The sequence below is a fragment of the Antennarius striatus genome, chromosome 2 (genome assembly GCF_040054535.1).
Source record: "Antennarius striatus isolate MH-2024 chromosome 2, ASM4005453v1, whole genome shotgun sequence".
NCBI lineage: Eukaryota > Metazoa > Chordata > Actinopteri > Lophiiformes > Antennariidae > Antennarius > Antennarius striatus.
Window position 1 is genome coordinate 24,101,552 of NC_090777.1, and position 17,212 is coordinate 24,118,763.

Sequence of the window (17,212 nt, forward strand, 5' to 3'; positions counted from 1 at the left end):
TTCATGACCTCCTTAGTCCTTTCTATGTCAAGCACAGCTTTGAATGATCCACATCTCTGCATGACGTCCATTGAAAGAGGTGAGATGGTGTCAGCTCACCAAAAATAAGAGAGAGATCAGGTGTAATGTAGTTAATGCAGGGAGAGGAATTGGCAAGACAACTGGGTACAGATGGAGGAGTCACCTTGAAGAGGGGAGGGTGAAAGGAGGGACAGAAGAGACACGGCGGCATTGGCACTTTATTTCTTTTCAGGTCAGAAGCTTGTGGATAACGTGAAGCACACTTGATGAGAGTTTAAATTGTATGCTCAAGTTTGGTGTGGAGGTCACTAATGCAAAGAAAAAGTTCTGATAACTAGAGAGAACTCTGGAATGCTTCAGGCTTCAATAATATTTTACATTCATTCCCTGTTTCTCATTTTAAAAAAGAAACAGAGCCTGTCTAGATGAAATCCTGGAGGCAGTGGGATCCTGGTGTTATCTTTTTAGCTTACATTCACATGAGACTGAGATAATATTGATCAAACTCTTTGATGCAGCTTTATGGATTCATTTTAGAGTATAAGTATGAATAAATTGAAGTAGCATTTATTGACCACAGCAGAAAATTCAGGTTGGAGATATTCTGGAAGGACTCAACCAGGTAGAGAAAATTTTAAATTTCACATGAATTAGCAGAGTTTGATTGAGGGTGCTCTTTTTAAAATTGTGTCAGGTGTTGATTTTATTTTCCTGAATATTTTTAAGTCGTGGAAGCAGGGCGGATAAAACGTTCATCTTATTAAACAACAGCGCCACCTGTTGGCCATATGTCAGTGACGTCCGATGCAAATTGCAGAGCACTAATTAATTACAGGGAGACCAGGATCAGCAGGGGGTGGGAGTGTCACCGAGTCGAATCAGACATTATTCCAGATTAATTCTCATTCATCAGTTACATAACATGTAACCAATGACTTATATTATGCACATATCAGACATGAAAATGCATGTCACTGAGTTTTTACTAAAGCTGCATCATTATATTTGGATTACTGTTCAATCAGTTCTCAATAATTTCATTCTCTGATTATGTTAATGTGTTCTTTCCTATCTATTACTGTATCTCATTGTGTACCTAACTCTATTATGGTACTGTGGCAGGAAAAATCCGTACAGCATCCTCATGCCAGGAACAGAATTTATACCAACAATAACCAAGAAGGGAGCATCCTCCGTGTTTTACCTCATAAAGTAACTGAATATAATCGTACAGTGTTTTCAGTTGGGGGTTTTTTTTTCCACGCAGCAACTGCAATAAATCTACTGACTGCAAAGACGGAACATTAAGTGTAATAGTGTGTGGTAAAAACAGAACAGTTAAGAGCCTCCCAGGAGGTATGTAGGCCGAGATTAAGCATCAGCTACGACATAATGGGCAACACAAACACATTCAAGACAGGAAACGGATAATTAAAATATAGCAATGTATCACAAGTTGTAATCGTTATAAACTATGCACCTCATCCCGTGCAATATTCCGTCTTAACCATTCTCGTCACTAATATGTACTGTTAAAATGCTTCATGTTTTATGTACGTTTGAATGTGAAGATGCATGAGAGGTGATAAACGGATTATTACCTGCTAGAAGGAGGGAATATTTGTCTGTCTGTATGTTCGTTAACAGCTGATTAATACAAAAATGGTTTGATGGGTTTTCATGCAACTTTGCAGAAGAGTTGAGCATGTATTGAGGGGGAATTTATTTATTTATTTTTCATTGTCATTCATTACACTCATCTGGGCTACTGTTGACCATGACTCTAATCCTGTACTAATTTATAACCCATCTTCCCCACCTCAACCTAACCATACCAATCAACCACACATAAATCCTAAACGCCCTACCCTACCCTTCAAAACATAACCCTTCATCACATTATTTTTATTTATCCTATTCGATTTAAATGACCAGAGTTTGTTTTCAGTTCTTCTGTGAAGTAGTGTCAGGAGTTGATTTTATTATTAAGTACTTTATTGATATTTTAAAATCCTGAAAGCGGACTAAAACTGCATGTTCTAGTAATTAAACAACAGCGACATCTGTTGGTGTTGTACTGAAAAAGACTACAAGAGTTTTTGTGCACCAAAAGCTATCGATATTCAACATCGTATCCATCAATATACGATTAAAACCATATCATTGAACCACACCTTAGCAAGCGTTGTAATTTTAATTAATTAGTGTTAATTATAACCCAATTTTTCATAATTGTCAGAAAAAGATAAAGGTAATAAAAGGTAGTAAATAAACGTAGTGAGGGGCAGACGCTATGATATGAAAAAAAATAACGTCAGCCTATCAGTCAGCCAGTTATTTGATTGACGTGCAATATAGCCAATCAGATGACATCTACCGAAGTTCTGTCGCTTACGTGTGCCTACGTCACCAAGAGCGTTCCATCAAGCTGGTTAGCTAGGAGCGAGTTACTTCCGATGTTTAGTCCACGGTTTTTCCGCTTAAACTAGTGATAGAATATTAAAATGCGTAGAAAAGCTGGACCAAACAAGTGTGAAAGAAACTATTACTTTCGTAAAGAATGGGAGGAGGCCTTTTTTTTCACGATGACATTTTCGAAGTGTGTTTGCCTCATTTGCCGGTCTACCATCTCAACACCGACGAGGGGAAACGTGGAGCGGCATTATCGAACCGTTCATCGGGACTGCGACACCGAGTTTCCACTGGAAAGCGAGCTGAGAAAGAGAAAAGTGCAGGAACTAAAATGCCAGATGTCCGAAGAGGAGTCCTTTTTCTTACAGCCAATTTCAAAAGCGAAAGCCGCCACCGAAGCATCGGTCCGGATGAGTCGCTTCATATTTAAGAACAATGGGTCGTTCAGGTTCAGAGAGACGGTCAAAGAGGCGTTCGTTGGTGCAGCCGATTCATTGTTCCGAGACTTCGAAAACAAGGACGACATATTATCTTCGATTAAAGCTCTCCAGCAATCAACAAGTGCATTTCCAGGGCGCCGTGAAGCCGAGGATTTGAACCAACAACTGTGGGAGGACATCTCAGATTGTGAGTGTTTCTCCCTGCAGGTGGACGAGCCTGCAGACGGGAGAGACATGGGCCAGGTGTACGTTTACATTCGTCTGGTGTTCACTGATATCACTGCGAAAGAGGAGCTACTGACAGTACTGACCGTGAAAGAACAGACACGAGGAGAGGACATATTTAAGTTGTTCAAAAACTTTATGGAGAAAACCCAGCTCCCAGTGCACAAACTGGTTTCCATCACCACGGATGAAGCGCCTGTAATGTCTGGACGCTTGAATGGATTTATTACCAAGTGTAGGCAGGACGATGCTTTCCCTAACTTCCTGAATTACAGCATGTTCCATCATCAAGCGTTATGCCTTAAAATGCTCAACATGAAAGAGATCATGGATGTGGCAGTGAAGATCACTGGTTCTGTTGGCGCCAGATCTCTTCAAAAACAGCTGTTCCGGGAACATCTGGAGAAGGCTGACTTAGACCTCTCTGGGCTGTTGCTTCAACCTGACGTGAGATGCTTTAGTCGAGGGATATTCCTGCAAAGATTTCGAGATCTCTGTCCGGAGATTAAGGAGTTTTTCCGTGAAACTGGACATGCGGAATACAAGCAGCTATCTGATGGTCAGTGGCTGTTAGACCTGGCATTTCTAACTGATCTAACAAACATGTTGAATGACTTTAACCTAGAGTTGCAAGGAAAGAACAAAAAAGTGATTGATATGATCAGGTCAGTTAATGTTTTCAAGGGAAAGATACAGCATCTGTCCTCAAATCTGCAAGAACATGATCTGGAAAACTTCCAGAACCTTAGGTCAGAGCTGGAGATGCGTGAGAAGACCTGTGTGGAAGTTGACATTTCACGCTACATACAGCAAATTGACAATTATTTGTCAGAATTTGACAAATGCTTTCAAGACTTTTCTTTGCTCGAGCCAGTGGCTGCATTCATGTGCAATCCTTTTCAGGAAGATGTTGAGGTTGATTCACTCGTATCAAAAATTGAAGCACTGTTTCACCTGAACTCTTCTGGAGTGAAAGATGACATTTTGACACTACAAGACGATGCTCAGCTGAAGTCCAGAGCTCATGGACAGTTCTGGAAGTTGCTCACAGAGGAAAAGTACCCCAACATGAGGAAATGTGCAACCTCCTTGACTGCATTATTCAGTTCCACTTATTTATGTAAGTCAACCTTATCCCACATGAAGGTCATTAAGTCCAAGTACTCCAAAGCTCTTTAAGTCAATCCACTTGACTTTAAAAAAGTTCTTGAAGATGTTTCGTCTCTCATCTTTAGACACTGTTTTTCAGTGTCTAAAAATAATTTGTTAAAAAAAAACATTTCCCACAATGCAGTAATTAAGCCTATTTTAACTGACAAAAACATAGTTAATTTCTTAAATTGTGGTTGATGTTATTTTTCTTTATTCGCTTGGATAGTGCTTAAGTCAGTTATGTAACATTAAGGATTAGTTACATTTATTTTACATTACATTGAGTTACATTTAGTTATCATTTGCATCTTACATCTGGGCCCTTTGAGGACAGCCATTATGCTGTTGTGGCCCTCGGTGAAAATGAATTTGGTGTGGGTGATTGCTCTCTGAGAAGGTGCGGTAAATTGTGGTCGAAGGACCTATGCTTAACGCCGACCAGTAGGGGTCCTCAGTGCGCTGCGCCAAATGGAAAGAGCCACACAGGCACAAGTCTAATCACGTCTAAGTATTACTCTGGATAAGTCAATGCACTCCCTCTTCTTCTTCTGATTGGCTTATGTAGCAACCAAGAGTAACCTTACTAGCCAATCAGATGGAGAGTGCGGTTGCCAGTGGCTTCACCATAGTACGATACACGGGTCAGATTTCATGGGCGCGCGCGCGTTTTGGGTAGCGGAAGTGGAATTGTTTTTGTTGCTTAAAGTTCCTTGTCGGTGCAGTGAAGCTAAACTATGTCAAAGAAAAGCCCTTGTTGCATTTCTGGTTGTAGAAATGTGTCTTCCCCAACCAGTGCACTCAGATTTCACAGAATACCGCGGGGACGTCGACATTCTCAGGTCAAACGAAGACGTTTGTGGTTAGAAACGATCAGACATCACCGCAAGACCGCTATTATCGATGGAAATGCTGTTGTTTGTGGTGCTCATTTCATATCAGGCAAGGCATCCATGCGTTTCCTCTGCTTCGTGTCATGACAACTGATTTAATTTTAGTTCAGATGTGTGTATTTGGCCTCACAACTGCCTTACAATTGTCTGTTTGGATTGTGTGTGTTTTAGGGGAGGCGTCCATGGACCCCGACAACCCAGACTATGTGCCCTCGGTCTTTCCACGCTCCGAACCGGCCCCAAGTCGCAAGAAGAGACGGAAAAGGTAAATAAGTTTTATTAGTATGGTTGTTAAGTGACTCAGTTGTTGTGTAACCTGCTAGGAGGTGGTGTAAATAATCATCATGGTACATGCAAACTAATCTAACCAAACAGGAGAAGGTCTATCAGATTTTCATATTCATGCAAAATTACAATTAACTTATTATTTATTCACTCCGGTTATTACCAAAATCTTGCCTCTTTGTAAACTAATCAATAGACTAAAGGTTTGTTGAAATAGTAAATCACCTGTGAACTTTCAATCATCAGATTTTTTTAATAGAAAAATAGGACAAACATTTTCAAGTTTCCGTTTCATGGAGGTGAGATCACCTACCTGCCCATAAAATTGAGTGTATTTGACATGTTTTTTCCTGTAAAGTTGCATTTGCTATTTTTTGACATTTTATAGAACCATTTGGTCATGCAGATAATTCAAGAAAGACACTCCTGGAATATTTATAGACAATTTATTCAGCTAACTTCTTGAACTTTTTATTCAACTGTCATATCCTTTGCTGCAGCAATCCCTCTGGCATCTAGTTGTTTATCCTCATCCACTCTTACAAATCGATATTTAATACACATGTATTGTGTATTCTAACCAATCTGTGCTTCTCAAAGTCTTTTTGGTTATAGAAAAAAACTTAAAGCCAATGTGCAAGAAGAAATGACACCACTTAAAGAGTGCTCCTTGGTGGAATCACAGACATCACTTTCACCATCAGTATCAAAGGTAGTACTCACAATATCCGAGAATGCAGTCAAGTTTTGCTTTTGAGAGGCAACTCTACATATTTATGGAATTTTCAATTCAAAATCATTTTTATGTGTGATTCCTAGGATGAAGAGACATTAACTGAAGGATTTCAGCCTGAACCTGAAGCCAACACAGTCGACTCAGAAACGTCAATTAGCTTAAGCAAACCATCACCGTCATCCAAAGAACCGTCAAACCTGCTGAATCAATGCAAAATTCCCTTGTTGTGTCTACGATCTGTATTTGTACCAGAGTGCGGGTACAAGTGTGACCAGTGCAACCAGGTCTTCATCCTGGCATCACAGCTTGTTAAACATTTACAGCTGCATGAAAAAGAAGAAGCAGGAGAAAAAGTAATAATGTGTGAACGTTGTGGAACTCTCTTCACAAATCAGGCAGATTTTTCTCAGCACAAACACCCTGAGGAACCATCCTTTCCATGCAACATATGTGATCGTTCTTTTGCAACGATTCAAAACCTCAAGCGCCATAAACTGCTACATGTCAAAGATGGCAGGAAGTGTGGCAAGTGTGGCGTTCTCTTCTGCCAGCTTCATAATCACATTTTATTCCAGCCGCAGCCTGAATCAGAGCAGGAGTGTCCGGACACACAGTCTTCGCTGGAGTCTGATTCAAGCAATTCTACTGACTCAGATGATGAGAATGAGACTAACGAACCTTTGCAGACAGTTATTGTTCAGCCTGCTTTACCTTCACCCCCAAAACCTTTTCCCAAGACACATAATCCCTTGCCTCCACCTTCACACACAAAGATCATATCAGAAATCCCTATACCAAAGAGGATAAATGAATTCTTACCTCCACCTCCAATGGTACCTAAGTACTCAAGGAACAACTTCCCTGCAGGCTTCGGTCATCCTGATCTTCCACGCTCATTGAAGATGTTTTCGCCAGGTTACCTCACGTCAGCTTTTCTTGAGGTTCATAGAAACTACGAATACATTTTTAACAAATCAATAGTTGATAAAAATGAAGTCATTGTGAAAAAGGACCCAAGCGTTGAGTTCAAAAAGGAAGAAAATTATAGAATTGCATATGATGTGGAGATTGTGCTCTGATCTAAAAGGTAAAGGAAATTTGTTTTGATTTTAAAAACAGTGAATGAGTCTTGTGTACATTTTTATTAGCTGTCCCTCTGCTCAGCTAGGGTCCTACACACTATAAGTTAAATTTTTTTCCACACTACACAGAAAAACAGGTTCAGACTTGTTCGAATGCCGGTATGTCATTTCATCATACGTGTGCCTGTGATCTCTATAAATCATGGACATGTTACTTTACACTGCTCTTCAATGCCTCTGTTAGTTCCAGTGTGATTTAACTCGATGTGTAACTGAATGTAGGTGACTGAACACATAATGCTGCTGCTGCTATGTTACCTGGCATTAAATTAAGATGCTGTCACCTCTTAACCATGGGGAATATCACTTTCTTACGAATAATACAGTCATTGGATTATAAATAAGGTGTGTAGGCAAATCCACATTTCCTTAAAAGAAACTAACATTAAATACTGTATCTTGCTTTGGATGTGAAGTGATTTATTTTCCCCAATCTACCTCATTGACTCGCACAGTTATCAACCTTGCCTCTTGTTTTGTAAAAAAAGATGTTTGCACAGAAAACATTTTCCTGTGTGTATGTGAATATTAGTACTGCACCAGTATTTAATTGGAGTTAAACTTTGATGGCTTGTGTGTGATAAAATGTGTTTTTTTGTTGTTGCATGGTTTGCATTTGGTGGCTTACACTGACCTAAAAACATTTTTTAATGAAGAGAAAAAAAGTGAAACCTGTTGTATTTTTTATTGTATAAATCAGTCATTAAAAGCCAACTAAAAATGTTTTCTCGCACTTCTTATTTACGATACCATGTTTTAGCAAACCACATTTTTATTGCATTGTGACAGAGAATACCAGAATTATATGTTCATGATTTATTATAAACAGATTTCTATTTAAATCTTTACTTTTGCATTGCAAAGTTGTGATAAGAGGACTAAACCTCATTAGCAACACATACAACATACAGATTTGGCAATTTATAACATTAATAAAATCCACTTCATTAATGATGTTTAAAATTTTGTAATTGGTTTTACATGGTGTGATTAACAACAAGGACTAACGCAAGAGAGGACAAATAATTTACCTACAGGGATCAGTGAAGTCGATTGCATTTAATATTTCATTTCAAGTTCACATTGTAAAGTTCACATCTAATAGATGACAAACGTTAAAAACTTTAGATCTGCTGGCTCATTAAAAAAACAACTCATGAAGCCTTTTAAAACGTATAAAGTTAAAAAAAGGGAACCCTAATACTTGCATTGTCTCAATCACGTGTTTGAAACCATCTTTAATATAAATATATCGTGTTATGGAGATAAGATAACCTTTATTTGTCCCACAGTGGGGAAATTTGCAAAAATGAATAATAAAATAATAATACAGTTAATAAAAAATATTAATTTCTGTTCTTTAATTTGAATTTCTGGCTAAATTATCTGACCAAGAGAAGAACCCAGTGAAGCATCCATTCATTGTATGAGATGACAGTTGATCACCGTCTGATTTCATCCGCACGCTGTACACGTCCTATTGGACACCAGGCACCGGAAGTATTGCGCAATTATGATTGGTCACGTCGGCTGGCGCGTCAGGCCCATGAAGGCACTGATTGGCCGACGTCTCTGGCTGTAAACCGCAGATTGGCTGATTATGTTTCCGCCTGGATGCTCGGATGACAAGTGCTTGCTGATGCTGTGACAATGGGATGCAGATAAGCAGCATCTGAATCGAATGTGCTAAAAAAACAACAACAATCAAAATAAATTAAAAAATAGAAACAACGAGAGGGAACGAGAGGGAACGGAAAACAGCCGTGTTGTGACACGGGAGCTCCGACTGCTGCTCCGAAAGGTAAGCTAAATCAAAGTGACGCGGCCGGGGAGCCCAGTTAGCTGTTTTCCTGCGTGGGGGGTGGCTGGGAAACAGCTTCAAGTATGTGGGTTATAAAAACTGTAAATTCCACCGAGCAGGTGAAGCAAGTTTATTGCTGAAGCTTCTTCACATTAATAGAATATATATTTGCTTTTTGGCAACTGGCACTGACCGAACCGACCGTAGTGATACCAGCTGTGATACCAGGCAGATGTGAGTCAACTCGCCCCTCCGCTGGACTGCATTGCGGAGGGGGCATGCCTTGCAGAATAACATTTCTACTATTGCTCATATTAATGCCTAAATCTCCAATAGATCAATATTAAAGGCGAGGACTGATTTAGTTTGTCAAATCTTCTCCTTAGATCTTATCCTGTCACGTCATCATTCCCACAAATCCAATCAAATGTATCTGTCACGAAATTATATTCTTTATATGTGTGGAAAAAATTTGCATGCAGTTGCGTGGATATATACCGTCAGGTGCATTGCATGCTGGGATCTGAAGTTTGAAGTTGGTGTGTGCTGTCCATGTTTTTATATACTGTATTTTCTGCACTATAAGGCACACTGGATTATAAGGCACACTGCAGGTTTATGAAAAAATTATAGGTTTTTAGGTGTGCCTTATAGTGCGGAAAATACTGTACACATGACTTGCTTGTTGTGAAAACTTTGCTTTTTTAAGGTTAGAGATGGGAGTGTTCAGCCGTCAGAAGTTCTTCCAGGAACTTGCCCATGGCTGCCTGCTGCCTACAGCCCAGCAGGGCCTGGAGCAGGTCTGGCAGCTGCTGGTTATCTGCCTGTTGTGTCGTCTTCTCTGGATGCTGGGTAAGAGTCCAGTTATGTCAAGCTCAAAGTGATTCACCCTTTGCATAACCGGTGTCGTAATAGTCAACTCTGCTATCCTTTAATGTGGTGATATCAGGCCTTCCATCTTTCGTGAAGCACCTGAGCACCATCGCAGGAGGTTTCTACACGCTCTACTTGTTCTTTGAGCTCCATATGATCTGGGTGGTCCTTCTCAGCCTCCTCTGCTACCTCTTCCTCTTCTTGTGCCGCCACTCTACCATGCGAGGGACCTTCCTCTCCATCACTGTGCTTATCTACCTGCTGTTGGGGTAAGATACCCGACAATTCATCGCAGTTTCACGTATAGGTGAACGTCAAAGCTTAACACATTCCTGCCCAACTTTATCAGAGAGCTGCACATGATGGACACCACCAACTGGCACAAGATGAGAGGTAGGCTGGTGGTGTTTTTCACACATTTCTGTGAATATCCTAGGCTTACTGTTATATTCAATACTCATAATGGAATCATACAGGATCTGTTAAAGCACTGCTGCTGTTGTTCAGGTTCACAGATGGTGGTCGCCATGAAAGCCATCTCCCTGGCCTTCGATTTGGACAGAGGTGTTGTGACTGGTGTACCATCACCCATTGAGTTCATGGGCTATATTTACTTTGTGGGCACAGTTATCTTTGGTCCTTGGATCAGCTTCAACAGCTACAGAGATTCTTTACAGGGACATAGGCTGGTAAGTGTGATACCATATCTTTTTTAAGGAGTCAGGAATGAGAAATATACAAAAGTCTTTTTCTTCTCTTCAGAGCCTTTCATGGCTATTAAAAGTGTGCATTAGCTGGGTGAAGAGCCAAGTGTGCCTTGTTATTTCCAACTGTGTGGCACCCTACCTTTTCCCGTATTTCATACCGGTTTACGGAGACAAGCTGTTACGAAGGTAAGGAAGAGAGAAATGCATGAAAATAAAATAAAACTTTTATTAATCCTCCAATCTGGATTTCTGACATATTATTTTATAATTATTGCAGCAAAAAGAGGAGGAAAATCAGGTAATTCATTGTCAACAATTCCATATATTTTGTATTATATATAATTATATATAATTATATATATTTGTATTATATATGGATATATGCAATTTCCTCCGGGATTAATAAAGTATCTATCTATCTATCTATCTATTCTTTAATGTATTTTCTGTTCACTATTTGTGCAACACTTTTACCTGCATGCATGTGTCCGCATCTCCACCCTCCCCACCATCCATGCAGCCACATGTGTGCCCGACCCGGGACACCCATCCTCTCATTCACCACAACTCTTCCCGCATCAGTTCATCACATGGCAAGTCGATTAAACATTAATATGACTTTAATGTATTACTAAAATTAACTGCCTCTTCTTCTCTCTTTGTTTTTTTTTTCTCTCCAGAGGCACACCAGCAAAGTACGTCTCTCAGTGTCACGTGATGATTTATTCATCAGGTTTAATTGTGAGCTAAGATTGTAAAGCCTGTCTTTGGTATTTTTAATGTCGTATTAGGTGGCTGCTGGCGTACGAGAACACAATGTCTTTCCACTTCAGCAATTATTTTGTTGGCTACTTGAGCGAGACTACCACCACTCTGGCTGGGGCCGGCTTCACAGAGGAGAAAGAAAACCTCAAATGGTCAGAACGGCGTGTGCAGTGGTGGAATAAAGTGTCTGTCGCTGCTTTCTCATTTTTACATCTCACTGTGCAGGGACTTGATCGTATCCAAACCGCTGAACATAGAATTCCCTCGGTCCATGATAGAAGTGGTAACATCATGGAATCTGCCCATGTCTGGCTTTCTGCACACCTGTGAGTCAAGAGCGATGGCTTTGGCAGCAGCTGTTAACACTTTCATTCTCATTATCGACATGATGACGGCTTATTGAAACACTCAAACAAAGCTGACTCTCCTCCACAGATGTTTTTAAGAGCGCTCTCCAATTTGGGACGTTTTATGCTATCATGGTAACTTATACAGCCAGCGCCCTCCTGCATGTGAGTACTACATGGAAGCATGAGCACATAAGCCATCATGTCTAGTGGTGATTTGTATTTTGCTGTTGATTAGAGTCGGGAAGATCAAATAACATGTAAGTTTTAAAAAGTTTACTCACTCTTGTGTCTGGTAGGGTTTGAGTTTTCATCTCGGAGCAGTGCTAATATCTCTCGGGTTCATCACTTACATTGAGCACGGTGAGACTACGCCTAATGTTTTCCCTTTTTCACATTAGAACCTTTTCATTTAGAAAAGGTGCTTAGCTTGGCAGAAATGGCTAATTGCACCCACCATGTAACACTTTTTCTGTTCACCGCAGTGCTCGTAATTTGCCCCTCATGGTTGCAAATGAACTCTTTCTTGGCTTTCTTTTCAACGCTTTGGTCTTGTTTTGTGTTTCAGTGTTGCGGAAGAGGCTTGCAGTCATTTTTAATGCCTGTGTACTGTCAAGGAAATGTCAGGCCAACTGCACTCACAGAAACAAAAAGGTAACGGGCACTTTTCTCTTCTGTTCTGTGTGAATGCTTTTCAGCCTTGAGTTAGATGAAAAGATCTGTAATTCCTGCTTGACCCTGAGTATGTATTCTGTACATAACTGTGTGTGTATGTGTGTGTGTGTGTGTTTGATGGGAGTATTAAGCTGTCAGTATATCTGTACCTAGTTTTTTAAAATGAATTCATCAGACTTTTCAAATATATTAACCTCAATAACTACCTGTGTCTTTTGGTGTTTTGGATTTCATCCAGATTTTTACTTATTTGTGGTTTTTCTGTTGTTGTCTCCACACAAGCATGATTTTTAAGATCAATCTGAAGGGTTGTCATGTTGTCCGGAGCATGTGTGGCAAAATATTCATTCTGGCTTCTGAAAACTTTCATCATGTTTAGTTGAATGTTTTACAAATGTAACTTTTTTTTCAAAGATTTTAATGGGAAAATGAAGAACATCTATTTTTAGATATTAGATATTCTTTGTCCCCTTTAGATGACTCTTGTTTAACACATATACATCCGGTCCTTAATTCTCACAATTAAAAGTCTTGTGCATTCTTTGTAGTGATCCTGATTTGCTTTCAGCTATTTTATCTGCGCAGATAACTATTACACCAGCATCACTACTGCTTCCTTTCAGAGCAGGGAGATGCTTGTATAGTCGCTCCTCTGGGGTAGTTAGCATTTAGAAAAATATCCAGTCTCTAATTATACTCTTCACTTCAAAATACTAAACCAAATATACCATCATTTACCAAAAAAAATACAATATTAGTCTAATCAATAAAGCTGTATTAATTCTGGGTTCAGCAGCCCCCATTGTCCAGCTGGTGCTGTCGGTTGATGTAGCACGTTTTACTGGCACGGCGCCCGGCTAAAATCCTCATGTTATATTAGTTACACACATCCAGAGCAGCACACAGGGGGAATAATAATGATTCTGCCTGCACACGCTACAAGATATAGCTGAACACTCGCATCACATTGTTGGCCCTGACATGTTAGAACTCATAAAAACGTGGTTTCAAAAAGTATTTCTTCATCGCGCTAAATCAGAGTTACTGTTTGGTAAAAGATATTATTTTATCCTACTTTGATTCAAACATTCTGCTTCTTTCAAAATGTGTAGAGAAAAAAGGGTCAGAAATATTGATTTCTTGTTCCCTTATGATGTTTTGTCATTCCTTCTGCAGGCACTATGGGTGTATATGATTAATATAGCATTCAGTGCTTTGGCAATACTCCACCTGACATATCTGGGCTCTGTGTTCAACTCCAGTGTGGAATACTTGGAAGACAATGAGGTGAGGTGCATGGAAGAGCATAGGGAGCTATATTTAGCCATGTCAGCTTCATTTATACAGCCCAATTGCACAAAAAAAGGTTCTATGTTCAGACCCTAATCATTACCCCACCATTACCCCCTCCTCCTTTACAGGATGATATAGCTCACCATACCATTCAGAAGTGGTCAGAGCTGAGCTGGACGAGCCACTGGGTCACATTCGGCTGCTGGGTTTTGTACCGCCTCATTCTCTAATAATAAGAGACAGAGAAGGTAAAGGCAGCAGTAGTGACATGTGCTACGCTGGTTCTTGACTTTATTCTGCATCAGACTGATGAGAACAGAATCTACAACAATAAACCAACATGCTGTGATCCCGTTGCACCGCATGTTGCGTGGGTAGTCCATCATTCTAACCTGCCAAGGACCAGTTTTTGATATCCGTGAACCGATAGCCTCTCCCCCCTTCCTGTCCTTCGTATCAAATCCTTTTTATCTGAGCAGCGGATTGCAGGTCTTCACATCATGACAGCAGTTACTGATGTCTCACTGCGAGTCGCAATCAATACCAATCAGCATGGTGGATATCAGCTGCTCCTTTCTGTGGACAAACGATAGAGCCCATTATCTAGGTTTCAACATCGACTGTGGCAGATGTTCCCCCTGATGGGGTTCCGCCTTGACTCGAGTGTTTTACAGTCCTGATTTTAATTTTCAAGTGTTTAGGCACAAGGCTGATCATGCTGTGTGGTTTCTTATTTTCAACAAATCCCATCGAAACAACAAAACTAATATAAAGAAGTAGCTCACCTCTCATTACTTGATGACTTCAGCAGCCTTTCCTGTGGCTCAAAGCCAAAGTAAACCACGTGGTGGTGTGTTTGCAGGATGACGCCACTGAGTTCAGAATTTTTACTTTAATTTGATACAGATCAGATTCATTCATACGCTTTTCAAATAAGATTTGAACGAGAATGAGAGGAAGCCGATCAGAATTTGTTGTTGGCTAAAACGAAACATCAAGATAGAAGAGATGATGACAACAATTATTCCCAATGTTCTCATGAACAACTCTGGAGAAAACTTTCCGTTTAAATACCATGAATAGTGTTGTAAATACGACTCATGACTCAGGCAAAAGCATATCAGTGTGGACTTGCTTCCCGTGTGGAAGACAGCTTCATTCATGTTAGAGCTCCAGGCTAATTTCAGATAATCTGTCCATCGCAATGATCTAATCTCAAATCAGCTGGGTATCCAAATCAAACACGTCTAGGCCTGAAATGTGAGTAGCCTCGTGACGACACCCATGACTCTGAAGATGAAGCCGAATCTGCACTTTTTCCAAAGAGACAAAATAATTCATTGATGTTTTTGGTCTTTCCAGACAATTTGTTGCAAATAAGACACACAAAAAAAACCCTATCACACCATGTCTCTGAAGCATGTGTGAGACTAGCAAATGTAGTTGTCACTTAAAAGAGCACAGCCAGATGTTATGTCAAAAGTAATAATTTACCCTTTTATGAATTTTAGAAAGGCATTCAGTGAGTCATATGAATTAATTTATGTTGTTACATCTCCTGAAGGTGTTAGTATTTTTGTGTTATTCTTTTTTTTAATCATTTTACTTAATGGTATTTGTGAGAATTTTGAAAGCCTTCCAAAAAAATATGTTTGTAGTCAGGGTATTTCAAATGTTTTACTCAGAAAAGAAAATATTTAAACCTTTCTTCCATTTTTTCTATTAGACAAGATTACTCACTATATATATTGAATATTTATCCTTCATTGAAAATTTTTTATTACAGTCATGCTTTTGATGATGCGTTTGTTTTTAGTGACAGGATGAAAGAATTAAATGAGCACGTGAATTGCATCTTTTTCACATTTTGTCCATCAGTTTCTTATATAATGTATAACATTATAGAATTTGCTTCTTGACTAGGATGTAGTGTTTTAGATTAGAGCCTGAATGTTTGCTGCCACCTGAGAATAAGATCTGTATCTGTGGTCCCGGAACCACTCAATCCGACAAGCGCAGTATTTTAAATATTATTCTGATATTTATTTTCAGCCAACCTTTCTCCCTGTAAATGTGAAGGCACTGATAACACCTGTGATATTTTTATAAAAATTTTACATGAAACCCAAATTGTTGTCTTTGTTTTATGTAATGTAACAGATCTAAAATATCATGTTCAAAAAGAGAGGGTGTACACATTGACTGCCGTAAGAAATTATTGTTTATTTGAAATATTATTTACAAGAACAATGTTCGGACTGTTAAACAGTCTATATAATGGGATGAGGGTGATTAAGGGAAGGATTGGAAGGAGTGAAACTTTTTTTTTTAATCACAGAACAATTGTTCGGTTTAATCTGGAGTCTTATTTTTTTGCTTCCAGTAAGCCAGAGCATACAGTAAAGGATGTAAAGGGAGGGAAGAGCAACAGATGGTGATGGATGGAGATCAGGTTCAATTTCTGCCTCTGTCAAAGATAGGCAGAGACTGTATTGGAGCAGGTTGCACATTAGTCCAGCCTACAGGCTCGGGAGGGGAGGAGGAAGGTGCACTCAGCCCTGTTTGCCCCGGGAGTTCCCGTGTTTGCGACGGCAAGACCCCAGCAGTGTCTCCAAAGCCATCTTCACAAATGCCTGGAAGTTATTGCTTCTCTCCCTTCGGCTGTCCTGCGAGGGGATGAAACAAAGACAGATACCTTCACTGGGGACACAGCAATCACAGCATCTCATTTCCACACTGTGTGCCAGGCACAGGGAGGTGATTTGTGTCTGAAATCCCATCTTCTTGGAATGTCGTCAGTGTCCATATTTCATTCACCGGATCAAATGTGCCAACACAACATAGGTTCATTAAAATATTTACCTCCTTGCTTCTTGTTATCGTCTCCTTTCTGATCACCTTTCTTCGGCTGTTCTTTAGGACTCTGAGGTTGCTGTGAAATTCAAGCAAATATACTGTAAATAAAGTGAAACAATTTACAGATTGAGGAAGAAAATAACGTTTTGGGATAGTATAGCAATGATTTTCCCACCTTGGTAGCTGACTTCTTGTCCGACTTATTACCTGAAATTAGTGGACAGAATAATTCTAAAAATCATCCAAAATAAACATCAAATTTTGACAGCAACAATTCTGGCATCCAGCTGAATTTCTAAAATATTTTGTAAACCTTCCCTTTCATGTTGCTTACCTTTTGTTCCTGGCATTTTGGCTGTGGTCCAGAATCTGTGCCGGTTTCTGAGTATGCAGTGTTAAATGTGGCGTTCAACTCGGTCATTTATGGCCCATGCTTGTGAATGGCTCTGCTGCCGGGGCCCCTTCGAGAAAGAGCACCATGAACAAGCAAAGAGCCCTGTCAGCTGAGCAGCATGCCCCACAGCTCTGCAGGCCTTTGCTGAGCCAGGCGAAACCTCAGAGCTGACCTTGTAATAATGCCATTGTGAAGCCA

The 17,212-nt window shown here is 39.9% G+C and overlaps 2 protein-coding genes and 1 long non-coding RNA gene across 4 annotated transcripts; 2 read left to right on the forward strand and 1 right to left on the reverse strand.

The window, feature by feature from the left end:
* Nucleotides 1–2,464: 2,464 nt before the first annotated feature.
* On the forward strand, nucleotides 2,465–8,026 carry LOC137609117 (zinc finger BED domain-containing protein 5-like). 2 transcript variants are annotated; one of them, XM_068335884.1, is made up of 4 exons: nucleotides 2,465–4,218; nucleotides 5,312–5,405; nucleotides 6,026–6,137; nucleotides 6,245–8,026. In XM_068335884.1, the coding sequence occupies exons 1-4, from the start codon at nucleotides 2,526–2,528 to the stop codon at nucleotides 7,238–7,240; spliced, it is 2,895 nt and encodes a 964-aa protein (XP_068191985.1). In that variant the 5' UTR covers nucleotides 2,465–2,525; the 3' UTR covers nucleotides 7,241–8,026. The 2 variants fall into 2 exon arrangements, with proteins under 2 accessions (XP_068191985.1, XP_068191993.1); XM_068335892.1 differs by having other exon boundaries at nucleotides 2,465–3,657.
* A 986-nt stretch (nucleotides 8,027–9,012) lies between these two features.
* Nucleotides 9,013–14,587, forward strand: LOC137609791 (protein-serine O-palmitoleoyltransferase porcupine-like). Its single transcript, XM_068337089.1, has 15 exons — nucleotides 9,013–9,104; nucleotides 9,814–9,956; nucleotides 10,054–10,246; nucleotides 10,327–10,370; nucleotides 10,485–10,666; nucleotides 10,740–10,870; nucleotides 10,962–10,982; nucleotides 11,365–11,379; nucleotides 11,476–11,601; nucleotides 11,675–11,775; nucleotides 11,885–11,961; nucleotides 12,096–12,159; nucleotides 12,365–12,450; nucleotides 13,648–13,758; nucleotides 13,893–14,587. The coding sequence occupies exons 2-15, from the start codon at nucleotides 9,821–9,823 to the stop codon at nucleotides 13,992–13,994; spliced, it is 1,389 nt and encodes a 462-aa protein (XP_068193190.1). The 5' UTR covers nucleotides 9,013–9,104; nucleotides 9,814–9,820; the 3' UTR covers nucleotides 13,995–14,587.
* Nucleotides 14,588–15,948: 1,361 nt separating this feature from the next.
* Nucleotides 15,949–17,043, reverse strand: LOC137609797 (uncharacterized). The gene is made up of 4 exons (XR_011038379.1): nucleotides 16,955–17,043; nucleotides 16,796–16,827; nucleotides 16,627–16,696; nucleotides 15,949–16,430 (listed from the first exon to the last, which is right to left on the reverse strand). It is a non-coding gene; the product is annotated as an uncharacterized lncRNA (long non-coding RNA).
* Between the last annotated feature and the right edge of the window lie 169 nt (nucleotides 17,044–17,212).

Excerpts from the sequence above, each read along its gene's own strand:
- LOC137609117 (XM_068335884.1), top strand. The coding sequence starts at position 2,526 with ATGCGTAGAAAAGCTGGACCAAACAAGTGTGAAAGAAACTATTACTTT. Across the intron at positions 4,219-5,311 it reads ATTCAGTTCCACTTATTTAT|GGGAGGCGTCCATGGACCCC; the intron begins GTAAGTCAACCT and ends TGTGTGTTTTAG. Across the intron at positions 5,406-6,025 it reads CGCAAGAAGAGACGGAAAAG|TCTTTTTGGTTATAGAAAAA; the intron begins GTAAATAAGTTT and ends TGCTTCTCAAAG.
- LOC137609791 (XM_068337089.1), top strand. The coding sequence starts at position 9,821 with ATGGGAGTGTTCAGCCGTCAGAAGTTCTTCCAGGAACTTGCCCATGGC. Across the intron at positions 9,957-10,053 it reads TCGTCTTCTCTGGATGCTGG|GCCTTCCATCTTTCGTGAAG; the intron begins GTAAGAGTCCAG and ends TGGTGATATCAG. Across the intron at positions 10,247-10,326 it reads CTTATCTACCTGCTGTTGGG|AGAGCTGCACATGATGGACA; the intron begins GTAAGATACCCG and ends CAACTTTATCAG.